The 18,023-nt window shown below is 42.6% G+C and overlaps 1 protein-coding gene and 1 pseudogene across 3 annotated transcripts in view; one reads left to right on the top strand and one right to left on the bottom strand.

Annotated features, from left to right (window-relative positions):
- Ncapd3 (non-SMC condensin II complex subunit D3) overlaps positions 1-18,023 on the bottom strand; it is a 74,160-nt gene that overhangs the window by 18,745 nt on the left and 37,392 nt on the right. For all 3 annotated transcript variants that reach the window (XM_013119443.3, XM_040729706.1, XM_040729707.1), the window contains 8 exons: positions 16,700-16,891; positions 16,291-16,388; positions 16,063-16,178; positions 10,275-10,382; positions 8,039-8,153; positions 7,840-7,947; positions 5,476-5,714; positions 4,431-4,510 (listed from right to left, as the gene is read on the bottom strand). In XM_013119443.3, coding sequence (XP_012974897.1) covers positions 4,431-4,510; positions 5,476-5,714; positions 7,840-7,947; positions 8,039-8,153; positions 10,275-10,382; positions 16,063-16,178; positions 16,291-16,388; positions 16,700-16,891 — 1,056 coding nt within the window. The remainder of the gene's footprint in view (positions 1-4,430; positions 4,511-5,475; positions 5,715-7,839; positions 7,948-8,038; positions 8,154-10,274; positions 10,383-16,062; positions 16,179-16,290; positions 16,389-16,699; positions 16,892-18,023) is intronic.
- LOC106021810 lies at positions 13,476-15,172 on the top strand (annotated as a pseudogene).

Raw genomic sequence — 18,023 nt, 5'->3', positions numbered from 1 at the left:
AGGCACCTCCTTCTTAATGCTGGGGAATTTCTTCTTTAATTTTGTTAAAGATATCTTCTGTGCCTTTGACTTGGGTTTCTTCAACTTCTTCTACCCCTAATTCACAGATTTGGTCTTTTTGTAATGTCCTGGACTGCCTAGATGCTTTGTACCTGGATTTTTTTTCCAGATAAAATAATTTCTTTGACTGACCTATCTATTTCTTCTACTTTGTCTTGAAGACCTGAGGGTCGCTCTTCCATGTCTTTTAATCTGTTGGTAAGGCTTACCTCTGAGGCTTTTGTTTGACATCCTCAGGTTTTCATTTCCAGTTTTACTTTGCTTTGTGTTTTCTTTAGTGACTCTATTTCTTTGTTAAATTCTATTTCCATGTCTTGAACTGTTTTCACTATTTCATTCAACTCTATGTGTTTCCATGGTCTTCATTAAGGCATTTGTTTATATTCTTTAAGGTCCTACAACATATTCATAATTAGTGTTTTGAAGTCCTTGTCTTGTGCTTCAGCTAAGTTGATTTTCTTAGGGTTTATTGCAGTTGAGCTTCTGTCTTGTGGAGGTGGCGTATTGTCTTGCTTGTTCACGTTTGTGCTCTTGCGCTGAGATCTAGGCATCTGGAAATAGACCATCTGAAGTGTTTACTGTGTAGACATCTGGTCCTGTCTTTGTTGGTGGGTGTTCTGTTCTTTGGTTGCTTTGCCTACTCTGTGTCCTAGCTAAGTGTGGTAGCTACAGGGTCCCTGGTGGGGTGTTTCTATACGTCGGTGGGTGTCACACAGAAATGGAAATGGGTTAGAAGCTAAGACTGTAGGAAAGAACTAGAGGGTCCCCAGATCTGTCTAGGATGAGTTTCAAACACAGAAACAAACACAATTTTGTATAATAAAAGGAAGTTCCCAAGGAAATTTCATTTAAGACCTGATTAAAACATTTGTTTTTAATCTATGAGTTCTAACATTTTTTTTTTAAGGACTGGGTCTCAAGTAGCCTAGGTTGACCTTGAACTTGCCACATTGTTGAACTCTTAATGTCATTTCCATTTCCTGAGTGCTGTGACTACAAGTATAAGCTAGCATCCCTGGCTCCATATATTCTTTATTGACTGCACTGTTTAGAAACCTACATTTGAAAGGCAAAGTTCACAACATCAGATGGAATTCTTTCGGAACTAAAGTTACTTTGGTACACCATCTGTGACCAGAATGGGGAAAGCCCTTAAATAAACGAGGACTCTCCCAAGGAGATGAAGACTAGGAACTTGCCCTCTGTGGACTGTTTTCTGGTCAGTCTGCTATAGCAGTGGTTCTCACGTCCACCCGAACCTTCTTCTCAGACCTGAACTGGCATTATGAATTGGGAAGGGGGGCTCTTTAACTTGCCACCAGGACGGTGGTTATCTTCTTGGGGTTTAGGCTGGGAACGCAGAGCGGCAGAGGTAACTGACGGTGAGACACTAGTCTGTACCCGACTGGAAGCTATGCACTGCCATGCAAACCCTTGCAGAACGGCACGTTCAGGGATGAAGGCTGCCACCGAGATTCTCATGAGGAGAAGCGGAAATCAGTTACCGCATAGTGTCTAACCTCAATGCTGCAGCTACAGGGCTTTTACCAGAGCACAGGTTTCAGTCTTGATATACTGGAGAAAAAGCTCTAACTCTATTGTTGGTCTGCTGAAAAGCTAAAAAAAATATAAATTAGACTCGAGGAAGGTGAAGGCAAGGAATGGGAGAGGTAGCAACTGGTTATATTATAGCAACAGACATGCAGCTGGTCCAGCGTGACAGCCTCTACTATCTGCTTCCTTTTAGTGTGGCATTTACTTTTTCTTCCATCCCAAATCATGACTCAGTGTCTTTATGATCATATACAGGCACCCAACTGTCACCCACACCCAATCCAAACTTCTTTATCCACTGTTGCCCCACATTCATATTGCATGTCACCACTCTGTGGCCATGCTGTGGACTATGTTACCACACAGAATCAAAGAGCTTCTTCTGCATGCACCCTGTATGTCCTTCCCGCTGTAGGAATCCCTATCCCATTCCATCTGTTCTGCAACTTCACTGAGCGCTCTACAGAAAGGAGTTCCTCTTTCTCTTAAACCAAGTCACTTTCCATTTTCCTCGCTTTTCTTTCTCAGTGGTATTTTGTTTGAACTGTTTTTGCAGCAATTGACTATTAAACAGTCTGCTTATTGTTACTGGCTATCACCCAAGGCCACCACCTAGTGGCCAGGGAAGAAAATACAGCAAATAATTTTGTAGCTTCAAAACATGGTTTTCTATGACCCTGTAAAAGATGTGCTGGGCTGTAGCACAGTGGCAGAACACTTACACAACGTGCACAAGGCCCTGGGTTCAATGCCCACTCCCCATTTTCCTTCCTTAATTCCTCATGCCAGAACCCTCAGGAAATCCAACTACCAAAAAAAGCAGTCAATAGGCTCCGCCAGTCAGTCTCTGAAACTTCTGATGTGGCAGAAATATACAGAGATTAATCCAGTTACTATAAACAGGTAGGTCTGACATTGGTCTAACTACGCAGTCATCAGCTTTTCTGAAAGAAGAAATGCCTGCCCACATTTGATCCATGGTTTAAATAAACCCAGAATGCAGGGATAAAAGTGGGAGCTTTAGGGTTGGGGAGATGGCCAGTGAGTAAAAGAGCCTGTCACAAGTGTTAATCACCAGGACCTATATGATGAAAGGGAGAACTAACTCCTGCAAATTGTCTGACCTCCACATGCGCGCTGTGGCACATATGTGCCCAAACACAGACACACATAATAAGGGAATGGATAAGATGTAATACATCTTAGTGAGAGATTTAAGGGGAGAATTTGAAATGGTAAGCATGCTGACTGTCTCACTGCAGTGTACAGCATCTCTTTATCTGACCGAATTTCTTCTGACCCATGACCAGGATCTGGATTTACAGCATCTATGTTAAATGTTACCCACTGACTAATACTCTTCTTAAAATATATTCTTTTCAACGATTTAAAATGCATTATTTTTAACTAATACATATACATATAGTACATTTTTATGGGGTACCATGTGATATTTTAATGTGTATATACTGTAAAATGTGTAAACTGGGTTAAAACTTATCTATTGCCTCTTTTTTGTGTGTGTGGGTTTCTCTGTGTAACAGTTCTGACTGTTCTGGAAGTCTCTTTGTAGACCAGGCTAGTTTTGAACTCACAAAGAACCACTTGCCTCTGCTTTAATCCCCAGTGCTGGGATTAAGGCACGCACCACCACTGCCCGGCATCTACTGTCTCTTTTAAGCTTGCTTACATTAATCTGATAAAAGAGAGAAAAGATGGAAATGCAGCTTAAACAGACGATGTGCATCCGAAGTTCATCAGTGAACGCGTTCTAAGCACCTCTGCCAGGCCCAGGGTGACTATGTCACTGTTGACCACAAGGGTCTAGGGAGCTCATTAAAATCAGGTAGGAATGGCACAGCCATCTCATCCCTTACCCAACTGTACAAAGAAGTTGGTGGCCCCAGCTTTTTTTTTGCTTCTGACAATTCTAATTAGAAGGTTAACCTTTTGCTACTTTGTTATTTGAAATATTCTTCCTCTGAAAATTAAATCCAAAGAACTCAACAGAAATTCTTCTACAGAAAGCAGACTAAATTATTGGTGACCAAATTTAGAAGCAGAGGGAGCCATTATCGCAAGCTATTTATAGTTCATGAACTCTATGAAGACCTTTCGCCCGCTGTAATGGCTTTTATTGTGGCATTCAGCAGCTTGTTTTCCAATGAAGATTTGCTTTAAAATAACTATTCGTTCAACATAATCTGGAGTAGCAAATCCTATCAAGTCATTTCCAAACTCCTTGAAAATAAATCTTCAAAAGAGAAATACAAGGATAGGAATTAAGGGATGGCAAAGCCACACCTCTCCCTCCAATTTTTAAGGACATCCATTTCCAAGGAGCCTTTGCAATCTGCACAGTGCCTTTTACACTGTGCCATTCACTCGTAATTCCTAGAATCTCTTCTTTATGATTTCTGAACTTAAAAGAAAACTGGATTTCTTTGTCAAAATTAACTTTTTTTGGTCTAGAAAGCACTAGAAGAGCCACTAGTTAATGCCTCCCATATGACACAGCTTAAATGTCAAGGCAGAGTATTCTTTATCACGTTCTTAGTGAGAACAGACGATGTGAGCAAATGATGGAGTTGAGGCTGAGATTATTTAGTTGTCAGTCTGCTCAGTTTTGGTTTGTTTTGCTTTAAAAACATGCATATAAACAGTCTGTTCCATCACTTAGTATATTAAGATTTTTCTGTTAATTATTAAAAGCCTACTAAATCCCAAGCAACTGTAGACTGCCCTGAAAGGAAAGAGAGTGCATACCAGGAATGAGGGAAAGTGTTGAGCTGTGTGACATACGAGGACAAGATTACCTGGCAATGTCCGGGTGTGAGTCCACCAGCGTGCTGACAAATCGGAAGAACAGACAGCCCTTCCATTTCACATATTCTTCCTGTACAAGGGTACGACAGTGTACTTCAGGATGAGTTTTAATATGCACAGTCATCTGCTGACTCTCCTTAATTTAACATTCCACCTGCTGGCTACTGGTCAACAGTGTTTACTTCCTAACCTCCTTGAACTAAGCGCATAGCATTTGTTAGTTCAAAGAGATGTAGAGGAGTATTTGAGCAACAACTTATCAAATCTATGGTATAAGGAAAATAACACAAAGAACATGGTTTTAATGGGCAGATCCACGGGTGCCTTTGTAAGGTCCATAATGCATAAGAAGACAAGCTTATGAGTGTATAGAAAAGATATATAACTTAGTGAATGCCTTCCTTTTAAAATAACCAAATATCCCCTTCTCATTATAGGCTAACTCCAAGCTCTGAATGTACACAGAAGTATCAAACGCTCTATACAGCCCTGCAACTCATGACGTTTTACAGACTGGAAACAGTTCACTGGATGCAATGCTGTGAGACAGTGCATTCCAGGGCCAGGCGGTGGTGGCTCCCGCCTTTCATCTCAGCACTTGGGAGGCAGAGGCAGGCGGATCTCTATAAGTTCAATGCCAGCCTGGTCAACAGAGTGAGTTCCAGGACAGGGTCCAAAGCTACAGAGAAACTCTGTCTCTAAAAATAAACAAATAAACAAAAAAGAGTGCATTCCAAATACGATCGACATTTTAAAACAGTAGCCATTATGACTGAAACACATGGACGTGGCCAAGAAGAGCAGCACGACTTGAACTGGAGCTGCCTGTCCCTAAGCAAGTCCCTCTTCAGGTCCCAGACACAGAATTACACTGCGCAAATATGCTAGTGAGCAATAAACATTGTAAGATATTCTAAACCAGAGATGAGAATGATCGTCTTTGATCCTATGGCAAAGCAAGCATATCTTTGTTAATGGAATATTCCCTACACCAGCACGGTAAGCAGAAAAGAGCAGTCAGCTTCCTACACATACCTGTAAGAGGTTGGTAAGCAAGATCAGTGTCTGCTTCCGGATAAATGGGTCTGAATCCTTCAGACAAATGGAAATATTGGGAATATAATTGTCCACCATGACAGTGTACCGGATACAAAGATCACACATCACTATGATGACATTGTTGCGGACAGCCACATCCTCACACACTTCAAGTTCTCGCACAAGGGCGGGGATGCTTTTCTTTGCAAGGTCTTCATGCTGCAAGCACAGTTTACCTGTCACAGAAAGAGGAAGATGCCTACATTCCACACTATGGGTTACACAGAGTAAATGTATGCCCCAGCCACAAACAACAACAGACAAATATTACTAAGTTTAAAAATAGCATTTGAAAAAATAAACTGCACTTACAAGTTTCTTGAGACACATGATTGTTCCCCTAAAACAATAACATCGTTTTCCATTTAAAGTCATTGTTTGAATTGTATAGTTACTGACTTGCCCACAAAATGACCAGTAAAACCTAATACATTTTAGTTTTGATTACATACATGTTCTAAGAAAAACCTTATTGAATTAAAACTGCAAGCTAGATAGCAGGAAAGAATGTTCCCTCACTTATTTTATTTATTATTCATAGTTAGAAGGAGGCTGCTGAATTACATTTTCTACTGTGTTTGCTTTGTGGCCTGGGGAATGTTTTGTCCTTCCTTGTAATTCTTAGGTATTTTAAAAATAATAACACAAGAACAAAAACAACAACAACAAAAACCCCAAACCACAGCAACAACAGACACTACCATTTCAAACTATATCTACTATAAGATACACAATCACTTTTAAAGATAGACTATTTAAATTATAGCCAGAGGTCAGGGTTTTCATGATGAGCTACTTGAGCTGGTGGAGAAATGTGCTCAAAGCTGATCTGTCAGTTCTAGAAATTTAAATAAACCATCTCTCTCTATAAACTGAACTTCAAACTTTCCACTCCTAAAACCCAGTGTAATATCTAGGATACAGTTCTCTGTTTGGGATCCATGCAGACTCAGGTGTATACACGAGTATTGGAGGAGGCCAGAAGACAATCTTGAGATTTCTCAGGCACCATCGATCTTTCCTTTAGGAAGGGGCTTCTCACTGGCCTGGAGTTTGCCAAGCAGGCTAGGCTGGTGGCCAGGGAGTATCAAGGACCTGCCTGTCCCTGCATCCTTAGCACTGGACTTACAGGCATGTACCAGTGGACTTGGCTTCCTTAATTATTGATTTTAATGTATTTTAGGTGCATGGGTATCTTGCCTGCATGTATGCCACTTGTGTGCCTGGTGCCTGCAGAGGCCAAAAGACGGCATCGGATCTCCTAGAACTGGAGTTACTGACAGTCGTAAGCTGTGGGTGCTAGGAATTGAACCTGGGTCCTCTGTAAAAGCACCGGTGCTCTTAACTACTGAACCACCTCTCTAGTCCTCTGGCATTTTTAAAATGTGGCTTCGGGGGATTACAATGAGGCCTTGTGCTTCTCAGAACATTATAAACAGAGCTATCCCCCTAGCCTCTGAAATACACTTCTTTTTTTTTGGTTTTTCGAGACAGGGTTTCTCTGAATTGTTTTGGAGGCTGTCCTGGAACTCACTCTGTAGACCAGGCTGGCCTCGAACTCACAGAGATCCGCCTGCCTCTGCCTCCCGAGTGCTGGGATTAAAGGCGTGCACCACCAACGCCCGGCTTAGAGTCTTTTTTTTTTTTTTTTTTTTTTGGTTTTGAAATACACTTCTTGATAGACTTCCCGAGCTACATTGTGAATATTAAAAACAAAACAAAAATCCAATAAGAACAGGTATAACTAATTACCACTATCCAACAAAAAAATCTCCCTGTGTATTATAATAGTTTCTATGTAAAATGTCCCACTTAGGCTCATGTAACTGAACACTTGGCTCCCAGCTGACGACACTGTTTTGTGAGGCTAGGTTAGAGGCAGGAGGCATCGGCCATTGGTGGAGGGATTTTGAGCGTGGCTTCTGTCTACTGGCTTCTGTTTGACTCCTGTCTTGCAATGCCCAGCCAGTGCTACCATGCTTACTTTCACTCTGTAAAATGGACAGACACCCTCTGCAGCATGCACTAAAGTAACCCTCTCTGCATTGAAGTTGCCTCTGTCAGGGATTTCATCACAACAATGGGAGAAGTCATTACCATACAGAGTGACAGTCTCAAGAGCTCTCACTGTGAATGCCCTGTTACATCTGCAGAGCTGGTACATCTGCAGAGCTGGTCCCTCACATCAGAATTAACTCAAAGTCATAAAAGCTAGGGTAGGCATAGACTCAACAGCAGTTAAGCTTATTTGAGACAAAAGTTACACAGACTACTGCCACATTTCCCCCATGGTACCCGTACCTAACGTGATGATGGCGTGCGCTCTAATCACGGAAGGCATGGCAGAGCTTCTGACCTGGAAAGGCAGCTGATTGGCTAGGGCATCCATGATCCCTTGAGATGATGATACTGTGGGAAAGGAAGAGGAAAGGAATTATTGCTGGGACAGTTAATGAGCCTCAGGACAGAATAGTGCAGGGTATGACTTCAAAGGCCTTACAGTGATCCACATGAGAAGCAGCAGCCAGAACAGACTGGATTAGAAGGAAGATTCGCTTCTCTACTATGGCTGGACATAACTGGGCTATATCTCCTATGGTGAAAATACATTTCACCTGCAAAGAGAATTGATTTTGCAATAAAAGCAAGGCAGAAAGAACATAAACTCTAGCTTGAATAACATGTAAAAAGAATACTATTTTGTCCCACAAATTACAAAAAGATCACTACTTTTTCAGAAAATATGCATGGCTATTAATAAAAATTCATTCCAAATTAGAATGACCATATCATTTTATCATCTAAATTCAGACATTTCTGTGAATATTGGGATTCTATTAATAATCATGTTGTGATAGGTGTCATCCCTTCATATTAATATATATAACAAGTGTTTAAAGAATATAAGGATGCCATGTGAAAGCTATGGGTTTCATGATAATTTCGCTGAGATTTCTACGTTAGTGGGGATTTTTTCCTTTTTGGTTTTTAGAGACAGGGTTTCTTTACAGCTTTGGAGCCTGTCCTGGAACTCACTCTGTAGACTAGGCTGGCCTTGAACTCAGAGATCCGCTTACCTCTGCCTCCCAAGCTCTGGGATTAAAGGCGTGCGTTGCCAGGTGTCACCATGCCCGGTGTGAGTGTTTATTCCTATAGTAGCCTGGTGAATACCTCTGTGAACTCTGCTGCTCCATTTTCCTAGCAGTGAAACCCAGGCCGAAGAGCACGTAAAAGCCCGGGAGTCTAGCTCAACGGCAGAAATCATGGGCCCTTGTGGCTCAAGGCCCTGGGTTTGATCCCTAGCACTTCAAACGACATTTCTTTTTAGAAGCATGTAAACTCACTCTACATTATAAAATATAACCCCAATTTGTCCTCCATGTCAGTTTACTGTTTAAACTCCTGCTCAGAACATACACAAGTCCTACTTCCTCATAGCCAGCTACCACTCTTCCCGTTTTCTAGTGACATCTCATTTTAATAAATAAGGTTGTTTTTATTAAAAAGTCAAATGTCAGGCGGGAGCTTACTTTAGAGCTCGACACAGCTGTGCATGCATGCCTACAACCATAGCTCCTGGGAAGGGGTGTGGTGGGAGGGTCACTTGGGCCCAGATGTTTAAGGTCAGTCTGAGCAATATAGCAAGATCTTGACTCAAATAACAAAACAAACAAAACTCCTTAGCCTGTGGTAAAAAAGCCAATAACACATATATTTGAGTAAAAAAAGCAAAACAAAACAAAAAAACTAAAACTTGAACATACAGTACTGTATTTTGCTAGTTGCTATGGTTTTGTTTTTGTTTTTTTGTAATATTGGTGTGGGTCTTGACTGATACAATCCAAGGCCTCCGAAATCTACTGATAGCATCCAGGCCACAGCGCTAATGCTCACTCATCACTGACTGTGCGCACACAGAGCTGCTGACAGAGTGGCCTCCCCTTACAACACCAACCCTGGTCTATAGTCACTCACTACAAGAGCAAAGCTGGCAGAGCAGGGACTGAACACAGAGAAGAGAAGCTCTACTCATTTAAAGAGGAGAAAACCAGCCAGGTTTGGTTAAATGATGATCCATCCTAAAGGGCATCAAAACCATGGCTTATTCCCTCTACCAGACAATGTCAGCTACCAGAATCAGAATCACTGCTAACAGACAAGCTAGCTGCCTATGTGTCCTGATTCACAGGGGCTCCTATGCTAACACTATTTTTGAAGTAGGAGACTCCATCAAGATAACTGGCTCAGCAAAGGGCATCTGTGTCCTGGGTGGTCAAATATCCCCTTTTAGTTTACACATTGTGAAAGCTCAGTTCTATTCCCCCAGTGCTATATTCCAATGTTTAAACAGCTCAGAAGACATGTTATAATTATTTTAAAAGTCAAAAGGCCAAACAGGGGCTGGAGAGATGTCAGCGATTAAGAGCACTTGCTGCTCTTACAGAGGATCTGAGTTTGGTTCCCAGCAAGCACATCAAGCAGCTCAACAATGCCTGTGTGACTCCAGCTCCGTAACATATAATATCCTATTCTGGTTTCCATAAGTGTCTGCATTCACGTGCACATACCCATCACCCCCCACCACTACACATAAACAAGAACACAGACAGTGTGAAAACTCCCCCAAAAGTTAAGCACTAAAAGCCCTTTTCCTGCCACAGCAACCGAAACTCACGCTCGACAATCACCCTTGAAGGAACCCGCTGTGAAAAGATTAAGAAGCAGCAGCTGCTTACCACCAGGTCTTCGTCCATGTTGCCTGCCCCATCTTCCTTCAGAAGGACGTTAGAGAGGTATTGCTCGCAGGTGGAGAGCACATCCCCACACACCTGCTTCAGCAGCTCCTGTTGAGTCACAGATTAGAGCTGAAGGGTCTCGCATGGCTCAGACGACTCACCAAGCCCAGCTCTCGGGAGCTCCAGGCAGGCATGGAAGAGCCGCCCACCACACTCAAGATTCCCCTTTCCCATCACTTGCCCCACTCCACGGCAACACTGGCCACAGGAAGTGGCTAAGTCAGATGTTGAAAGAGTATTGTGTGTATCATCTTCCATTCCACATTTGCTCTAGAAGAGCAAAAGACAAATAGAAAATCTAGTTCTCAAGTTTATGAATCGCCTTTTACAGCAGTACCCCTCCAACAGTAGAGGAAAAATGGTAATTCTACCACACCCACACCCACACCCACACACACGTAGAGAATTAACTATTAAGGCTAACACTTTACTTTTAAAAGACATAAAATGAGGACTGAATTGAGTTAAGTATGGTAGTCCTAGCACTTGGGAGGTGGGGGTGGGGAGAATCTGAATCCCAGTTTGGTCTAGGCAGAGAGCTCCAGGCCACTGTGGCTACATAGCTAGACACTGTCTTAAAAAATATCAGGGATCTGGAGAAATGGCTCAGCAATTAAGAGTGCTTGGTCTATAATCATGAGGTCTTTTGTTTGTTTTTCGAAACAGGGTTTCATTGTGGCTTTGGAGTCTGTCCTGGAAGTAGCTCTTTTAGACCAGGCTGGTCTCGAACTCACAGAGATCCGACTACATCTGCCTCCTGAGTGCTGGGATTAAAGGTGTGGGCCACCACCGCCCGGCCATCATGAGGTCTTGACGACAGCTAATGTCAGCACATAGCAAGCCTGTTCTAAAGGGGGCAGAGACAAGAGGATCATTGGGGCTTGTTGGCTTCCAGACTAGCTGAGGGTAAGCCCCAGGCTCAGGGGAGAGACCCTGCCCAAAATGAATAGGTATGTAGTCATAGAAGAAGACACCCAACATCTTCTTCTGGCCCCTGTGCACGTGCACACAGACCAAGACATCGATACAGACAGACAGACAGACAGACAGACAGACAGACAGACAGACAGACACACACACACACACACACACACACACACACAGTTGTTAGTCTTCTGTAATATATAAGGTACAAGTTTTCAGTGTGTCTTACTGATTACAGAAATTTCCAGGGGAGGTCACTGCCACTCACAACATATAACCACATTTCTGTGCCCAAGAGCATTCTCAAAACCCAGAATTCTTGTACTTCACTGGCCATTCCAAAATACTTAGGTGTAGTTAAATGTTTCCACAGAAGTGAACATTAGGACATACCGACATACCGTTCTATTTCAGGGTAACTACTGCAATGACATTATGTCAGGTGCTTTCAAAGACTATTTTAGGACTCACCCAGTGCACGTGGCACTAGAGCAATGTCACATTAGCACTTGCCAAACAGTAGGAAATCACTACCACGAGAAATTATAATCTGCCTTAGCCTAGCAATTTTCAAAACAACTGTGTTTATTACTTTTTTTTTTAAAGACAGAGTTTTGTTGTACTGGTCTTGAACGCAGAGATCCGTCTGCCTCTGCCTTTTGAGTGCTTGGAGTAAAGATGTGTGTCACCTATGACTTTTAATAGGTTATATAACCTAGCCACCACTTGTTGGCCAAGAGAGCTCCTGAAATCAACAGGCTTTAGTCCTGAGGAAGATAGAAAGGCTTATCTGTGGAACAGCTTAAGACAAGGACCCGGTTAAGCTGATGTTAGCCTGGGAAAGCTGTCAAGACCAAACAATAATGTCCAGTTTCAGCACAGCTTCTTGTGAGCACCTCCAATGACTAAGGACAAGTACCAAGACAAGCCCCTCCTTTTAAGCATACTTCAGGAAGCTTTCTTCAGTTGGCTGATATCTGCTCCCTTACAATTTCCCAACACTTGTATAGACTGGGCATCTGGGTACACCAAATAAATTCAATTCTTTTATGTCTAAGTCTTCATATATCTGAATTTAGCTAGGCAGCCTGTCTTGTGTTGCTTCTTACATACTACACAACTTGCCTCACAATCCCCTCATCTAAATGTCCTCCATATGAAGTCCATTTTTCAACATGTTTCTAAAACAGTGTCACTGAAATTGAATTACAAAAAATGGCTAGGACCTTAAGTTTAGCTGAGACAAAAAGCAGGACCACGGCCCCTCTTATTCTAGACCCCCCCATTAATACGATCCAAGTTCTAATCAAGAGTTGGATGACATCCATAGAAGACCCACTCTTACCAAGCTTACAGGTATCAGAATGTCCAAGTATTCACTATTGCTGAGCAGTGTACTGCTTATTTCTTGTTCTCAATAAAACACAGAGTGCTTATTTAGAGGAAAGAGAGAACTGTATTTACATGGACTTAAATAACCTAGGATGCCAGAAAAATCTCAAGGTCTTATTCTACTCTTGACCACCAAGGGAGAGATTGGCAGAAAAAAAATGTGGCCATTTTCCTACTGAGGGAAACAGGCAAAAAGCACCTTGGCCTGAGTACTGCCATTTTGACTTTAGACTCCATTTTCCCTGTAGGGCGAAACAAAGTACAAGTTCCCAAGCCCTAGGAGAGCTGAGAACTTTCCAAAGGCTGACCATCTCCTCCTTTAAACAATAGAAACAGCCCGTTATGCTTCTTAGTTCTTTAAAACATTATGGCTGTTCCTAACAACAGAAAGAACTAATCTGATTGGTTGGACTGAAAAGCTCCCATTTTATGTCAGCTAGTGACACACAAGGAAAGTTCCTAGTATTTGATTCCTGATTGGTGAAAACTGTAACTGCAACTTGGCAATAACTGTTTGTGACTTTTATGCTTATAAACCCGAGTCTGTCTCTGCTTGTGGCTGCCAGGAGAAACAAGGCTCCCAAGTCCTTGTCCTGCAGCCCTGAGCGATCAGTGACCCACTTATATGGTGATTTAATAAAACCTTTGGAATCTGTAAGTGCTCTCTCTCCTTCCTTGTGATGGGTGTAACTACTACAACCAAGTTCTCTTTTAGCTCTTCTTTTCTTAACCTGAAGATGTTTTTGTATTCTCCCAGGCTCTAGTAACTATATAACCAAACAGCCTGATGACCACCGGCATTCACAAAAAGAGCCCACAGCAGAGATGACTTTTTCTAGTATGCCTGGAAGGAACAGAGACCTTCCTTCTAATTCCAGTTCTGCCATCGATAAGGTGTGTGCCACTGATCCTTAAAACCTGCCAACAATTCTCCCAAGGTCTTAAGCCAAGCACAGCATCAGCTATATTCTTTCTTACTGTTGATACTATTTAGCTGTGCTCCAAGAAATCTGATGGCTCCCATGGGTACCCTCACATACATCTCACTCACTCACTCACTCACTCACTCACTCACTCACTCACTCACTCACTCACCCACCCACTCATTCACTCACTCACTCACTCACATACATCCCACTCACTCATTCACAAAGGTGCACATACAGGTAAATGAAAAATTAAAAAACTAAAAAAAAAGTATATCTCATGATAAAAGCAGAGGATAGTAATAAAAGGATTTATTAGAAATACTGATATGTGGGGCTGGAGAGATGGTTCAGCAGACCTTGGTTCGACTCCCAGCACCCACATGGCGGCTTGCAACTGTCTGTGGCTTCTGTTCTTGGGGTACGAAACCCGCACACAGACATACATGCAGGCAAAACACCAATGCACATAAAATAAAAATAAATGGAACGAGTCCATTGTGACGGATGAAGTGCATACTGGAACCTACATGCAACTTTCCCACTCAGAGCACCTGATCACTGGGAAGGAAGACTCAGTCAATACTTATGCCAGAGGTCATTATACCATTGGCAAGGAAATTGTTGACCCGGTCCTGGACCAGATCTGAAAACTGGCAGATCTGTGCACAGGGCTGCAGGGCTTCCTCATCTTCCACAGCTTTGGAGATAGCACAGGATCTGGGTCTGTTTCTCTGCTTGTGGAACAGCTTTCAGTGGACTATGGCAAGAAGGCTAAGCTGGAATTTACCATTTACCCAGACCCCAGGTTTCCACAGCCATTGTGGGGCCCTGCAACTCCATCCTGACCACACACATGACACTGGAACATTCTGACTGTGATTTCGTGGTGGATAATGAAGCCGTCTTTGACATCTGTTGGCACAACCTGGATTTTGAACGTCCTACATATATCAACCTCAATCGTCTGATTGGGCAGATTGTGTCATCCATCACAGCCTCCTTGAAGTTTGATGGAGTCCTGAATGTGGACTTAACAGAATTCCAGACCAGGCTGGTGCCATACCCTTGCATCCATTTCCCACTGCCAACCTATGCCTAGTCATCAGCTGAGCAGGCACACCATGAGCAGCTCTTGGTAGCAGAAATCAGTAATGCTTGCTCTGAGCCAGCCAATCAGATGGTTCAAGTGTGACCCTTACCATGGCAAATATATGGCCTGCTGCATGTTGTACAAAGGGGATGTGGTCCCAAAAGATGTTAACGTGGCTACTGCTACCATCAAGACTAAGTGCATCATCCATTTGTGGATCGGTGCCCAACTGGATTTAAGGTGGTCCCTGGGGAGAGCTGGCCAAGGTGCAGAGGGCCGAGTGCAGGCTGAGCAACACCACTGCCACTGCAGAGGCTTGGGCCCGCCTGAACCACAAGTTTGACCTCATGCAGGGGTTTGTGCATTGGTATGTGGGAGTGGACATGGAGGAAGGGGAATAATTCTCAGAGGCCCGGGAGGACGTGGCAGCATTGAAGAAGGATTACGAAGAGGTGGGCATAGACCCTGTGGAAGCAGAGGCAGAAGAAGGGGAGGAATACTGAGGATATTGTTCTGGCTGGCAGCCAGCCATTCGTATCTTTCTCGCCAATGAAACTAAAGGATATATTTACTCATTAAAATTTTCCATATTGAGGCAATAAAAAAAGGTTCTTCTAAAAAAAAAAGAAAAAAGGAAAAAGAAAATACTGATATGGATGGTGAGAAGACTCCAGGCAAGACGGCTCAGTGGGCAGAGGCCCCTGCTGCCAAGCTTGACAATCTGAGTTCCATCCCTGGACCCACCTGGTGGAAGCACAGAACTGACTCCTGTAACTGTCTTCTAACCTTCACAAATTTGCCATCATAGTCACATTATATACATAAAACATAAAAAATATACTAATATGAGAATTTTCCAGCAGTCGTCAAAGTAACTGCCTAACATAAAGCATGCATTTGGATTTGGGACTATTTACTCATATAAAAATTACTAGAATAGATAAAATATTTATAAAAAAAAGTTGGCTAGGCAATTTTGGAGACACTTAAGTGATATAACAGCACAGGCATTCCCCAGGAATACAATATAGCAAAAGATCGAACGCCATCTGCTGTGTGTGGAACTCTACAATTAGGTAAAAGATGATGTCTTAAATGCTCTTGGAATACTCAGACTATCACTTACTAAAAGATAATAGTGCAGAATTGTCACCAGAAGGAGAAATGTCAATCAGGAGGCACACATTACTAAAAACACATGTACGTGGAGCCAGAGTAGGGACGGTTATCCAAGGGAGCCATGTCTTCAGTGGTCAACTCTCAAGGAGAGCCCGCAGCTGGACACACAGGCACTGACTCCCAGCAAAAGCCACTGGCGACCACGCATCCTCCCATGCCCTCTAGTCACGGAAAACGAGTCTCAGACTTCAGATGGAGGAGTGTGCAGCCATACCTGCTCTTCCAGCAAGGTCTTTGCAGATGCTCTACAAAGCCCTTGCAAAGTGTCAACAGATGAACTGATCAACTCTAAAGACCACCGAAATCCAGTCAGCTTGCCCTTCACAACACCTAAGAAAAATAAAAAGTCTGAAATTAAACTACTTAAAAAATATGCAGAAAGAAAGAAGAAAAGAAAAAAGCTGCAGTAAACAGCAAGGCCTCAAGACTCCATTAGACTTACCAATTATTCTGTCCTGGGTGCTCCTGGGAAGGTGTTTTGCAATATGCCCAATGACACATAGCATATAGCCTAAGGTGTTTGAGTTGGGAGATTTTTCACTAGAGAAAAGGAGAAAATACCAAATTAAATAGCATGCTGCCAAAACACAACCACCACCGCAACCACCCATTTCTTCTGGATTATTAATACTAAAAGCCAAGCAGTTGACATGGCTTAACTGTGAGGTGTGGGAACATTAAGGTACCTAATGAACTCTGACAAAGGTAAAGTGCTTAAATGTCATGATTTTTTAAGTTGCTCTTAAGTCAGAATTAAAGCAATAGCTATGAAGAAGGTCATTTACTGAGGACACGAGCTTTGCTTCCAGCCAACTGGTGTCTGCTGGTGGCTACTTTATAAACATACAGACCTGCTGAGTTTCTCCCATGACTCCATTATTTTGGTGTAGTCCAGCTTGGGTGATGAGCAAGTGATCTTGGAGAGCAACATCCATGCTGGTGCAGAATGTTCTGTGTCAGTGTGGGATATCACACTGTTTATAAAAGTGGATGAGAATTTATCTTTCTTGGACCAGATCCGAAAAGCCTTATTTAAATAGCGGCTGGGAAAAAAAAGAGAAGGAAAAGGAGAAACATAACTATAAATATACCAAAGTGTTCCGACTAACCTCTCACTGAAAGGGTATCAACTTCACCTCCAGGATTTTTCTGGCACATAAAACATCCACTCAGCGAGTGCAGCTCTCTGCAAATCTAATATCAAACAAAGTGTCTTCTTAATTCTCCCTTCAGGATAAGCTGTCCTTATATTCCCCCCTCACAAAATACTATTTACAACAAAGAAAATTACAAAAACTGCTCCTTCCAAAATTTCCACAGATATAGCTTACTATGATAGGTATGCCCATGCTGATGGGAAGAAAGTAACAGAAGAATAGATACACCGTCCTTTATTTAATGAGATATTGGAGAACATCACAGCATTTAAATATGACATAGCAAATGAGCTGAAACTTACTATACCTTAGTAATATATAAACAACATTTAAAATGCTTCCAGTGTACAAGCATCCATGTTACTGTTTTTGTGTGTCATGTGGTAGGTCCATGTTCTTCAGGTTGGTATGACTGTCCTCCTCAACCACTCTCCACCTTATTTTCCAAGTCAGGCTCTCAGTGAACCTGGAACTCACTGTTTGACTACACAAGCTGGCCAGCAAACTTCAAGGATCCTCCTGACTGCCTTCCCAGTGCCGGCATTATTGTCATGTGCCACCACACTCATTTTTTTTTTTATGGGAAATGGGTCCTAGGGACCCAAAATTCAAACTTGTGGTGCAAGCACACTGCCAACTGATGTACTCCCTGCCCAGTACCCTTCACTATTGCTTTCAAATCACTTTTATTTTCTTTCCATAGTGCGGAATGAGATATGACTCATGAGACCATGCTACATTATATATTTGAAAGAAGACAAAGCGTAGCACTTGGGGCTGGAAGGATGGTATGTGCAAGACACTGGAATTTGGCCTCTTGCCAAAAGATAGGACGAAGGGAAAGGGTGGAGAGAGGGAAACAGGAAGAGAATAATAGCAAAATGTGATTATACCCTTCATTTGTGTTCCTGTAACACACTTCCTACCAACACTGACTTTGCTCTGTGAAATCTCCACCAGGTTAAGAGCAACCTAACTACAGTGAGGTATCAAGTCCTGCAGTCTCGAGCACTGAGAG

The sequence above is a fragment of the Mesocricetus auratus genome, unplaced genomic scaffold (genome assembly GCF_017639785.1).
Source record: "Mesocricetus auratus isolate SY011 unplaced genomic scaffold, BCM_Maur_2.0 Super-Scaffold_100022, whole genome shotgun sequence".
Classification (NCBI taxonomy): Eukaryota; Metazoa; Chordata; class Mammalia; order Rodentia; family Cricetidae; genus Mesocricetus; species Mesocricetus auratus.
The sequence above is the reverse complement of the archived record's forward strand: the minus strand, read 5'-3'. Positions and strand labels throughout refer to the sequence as shown.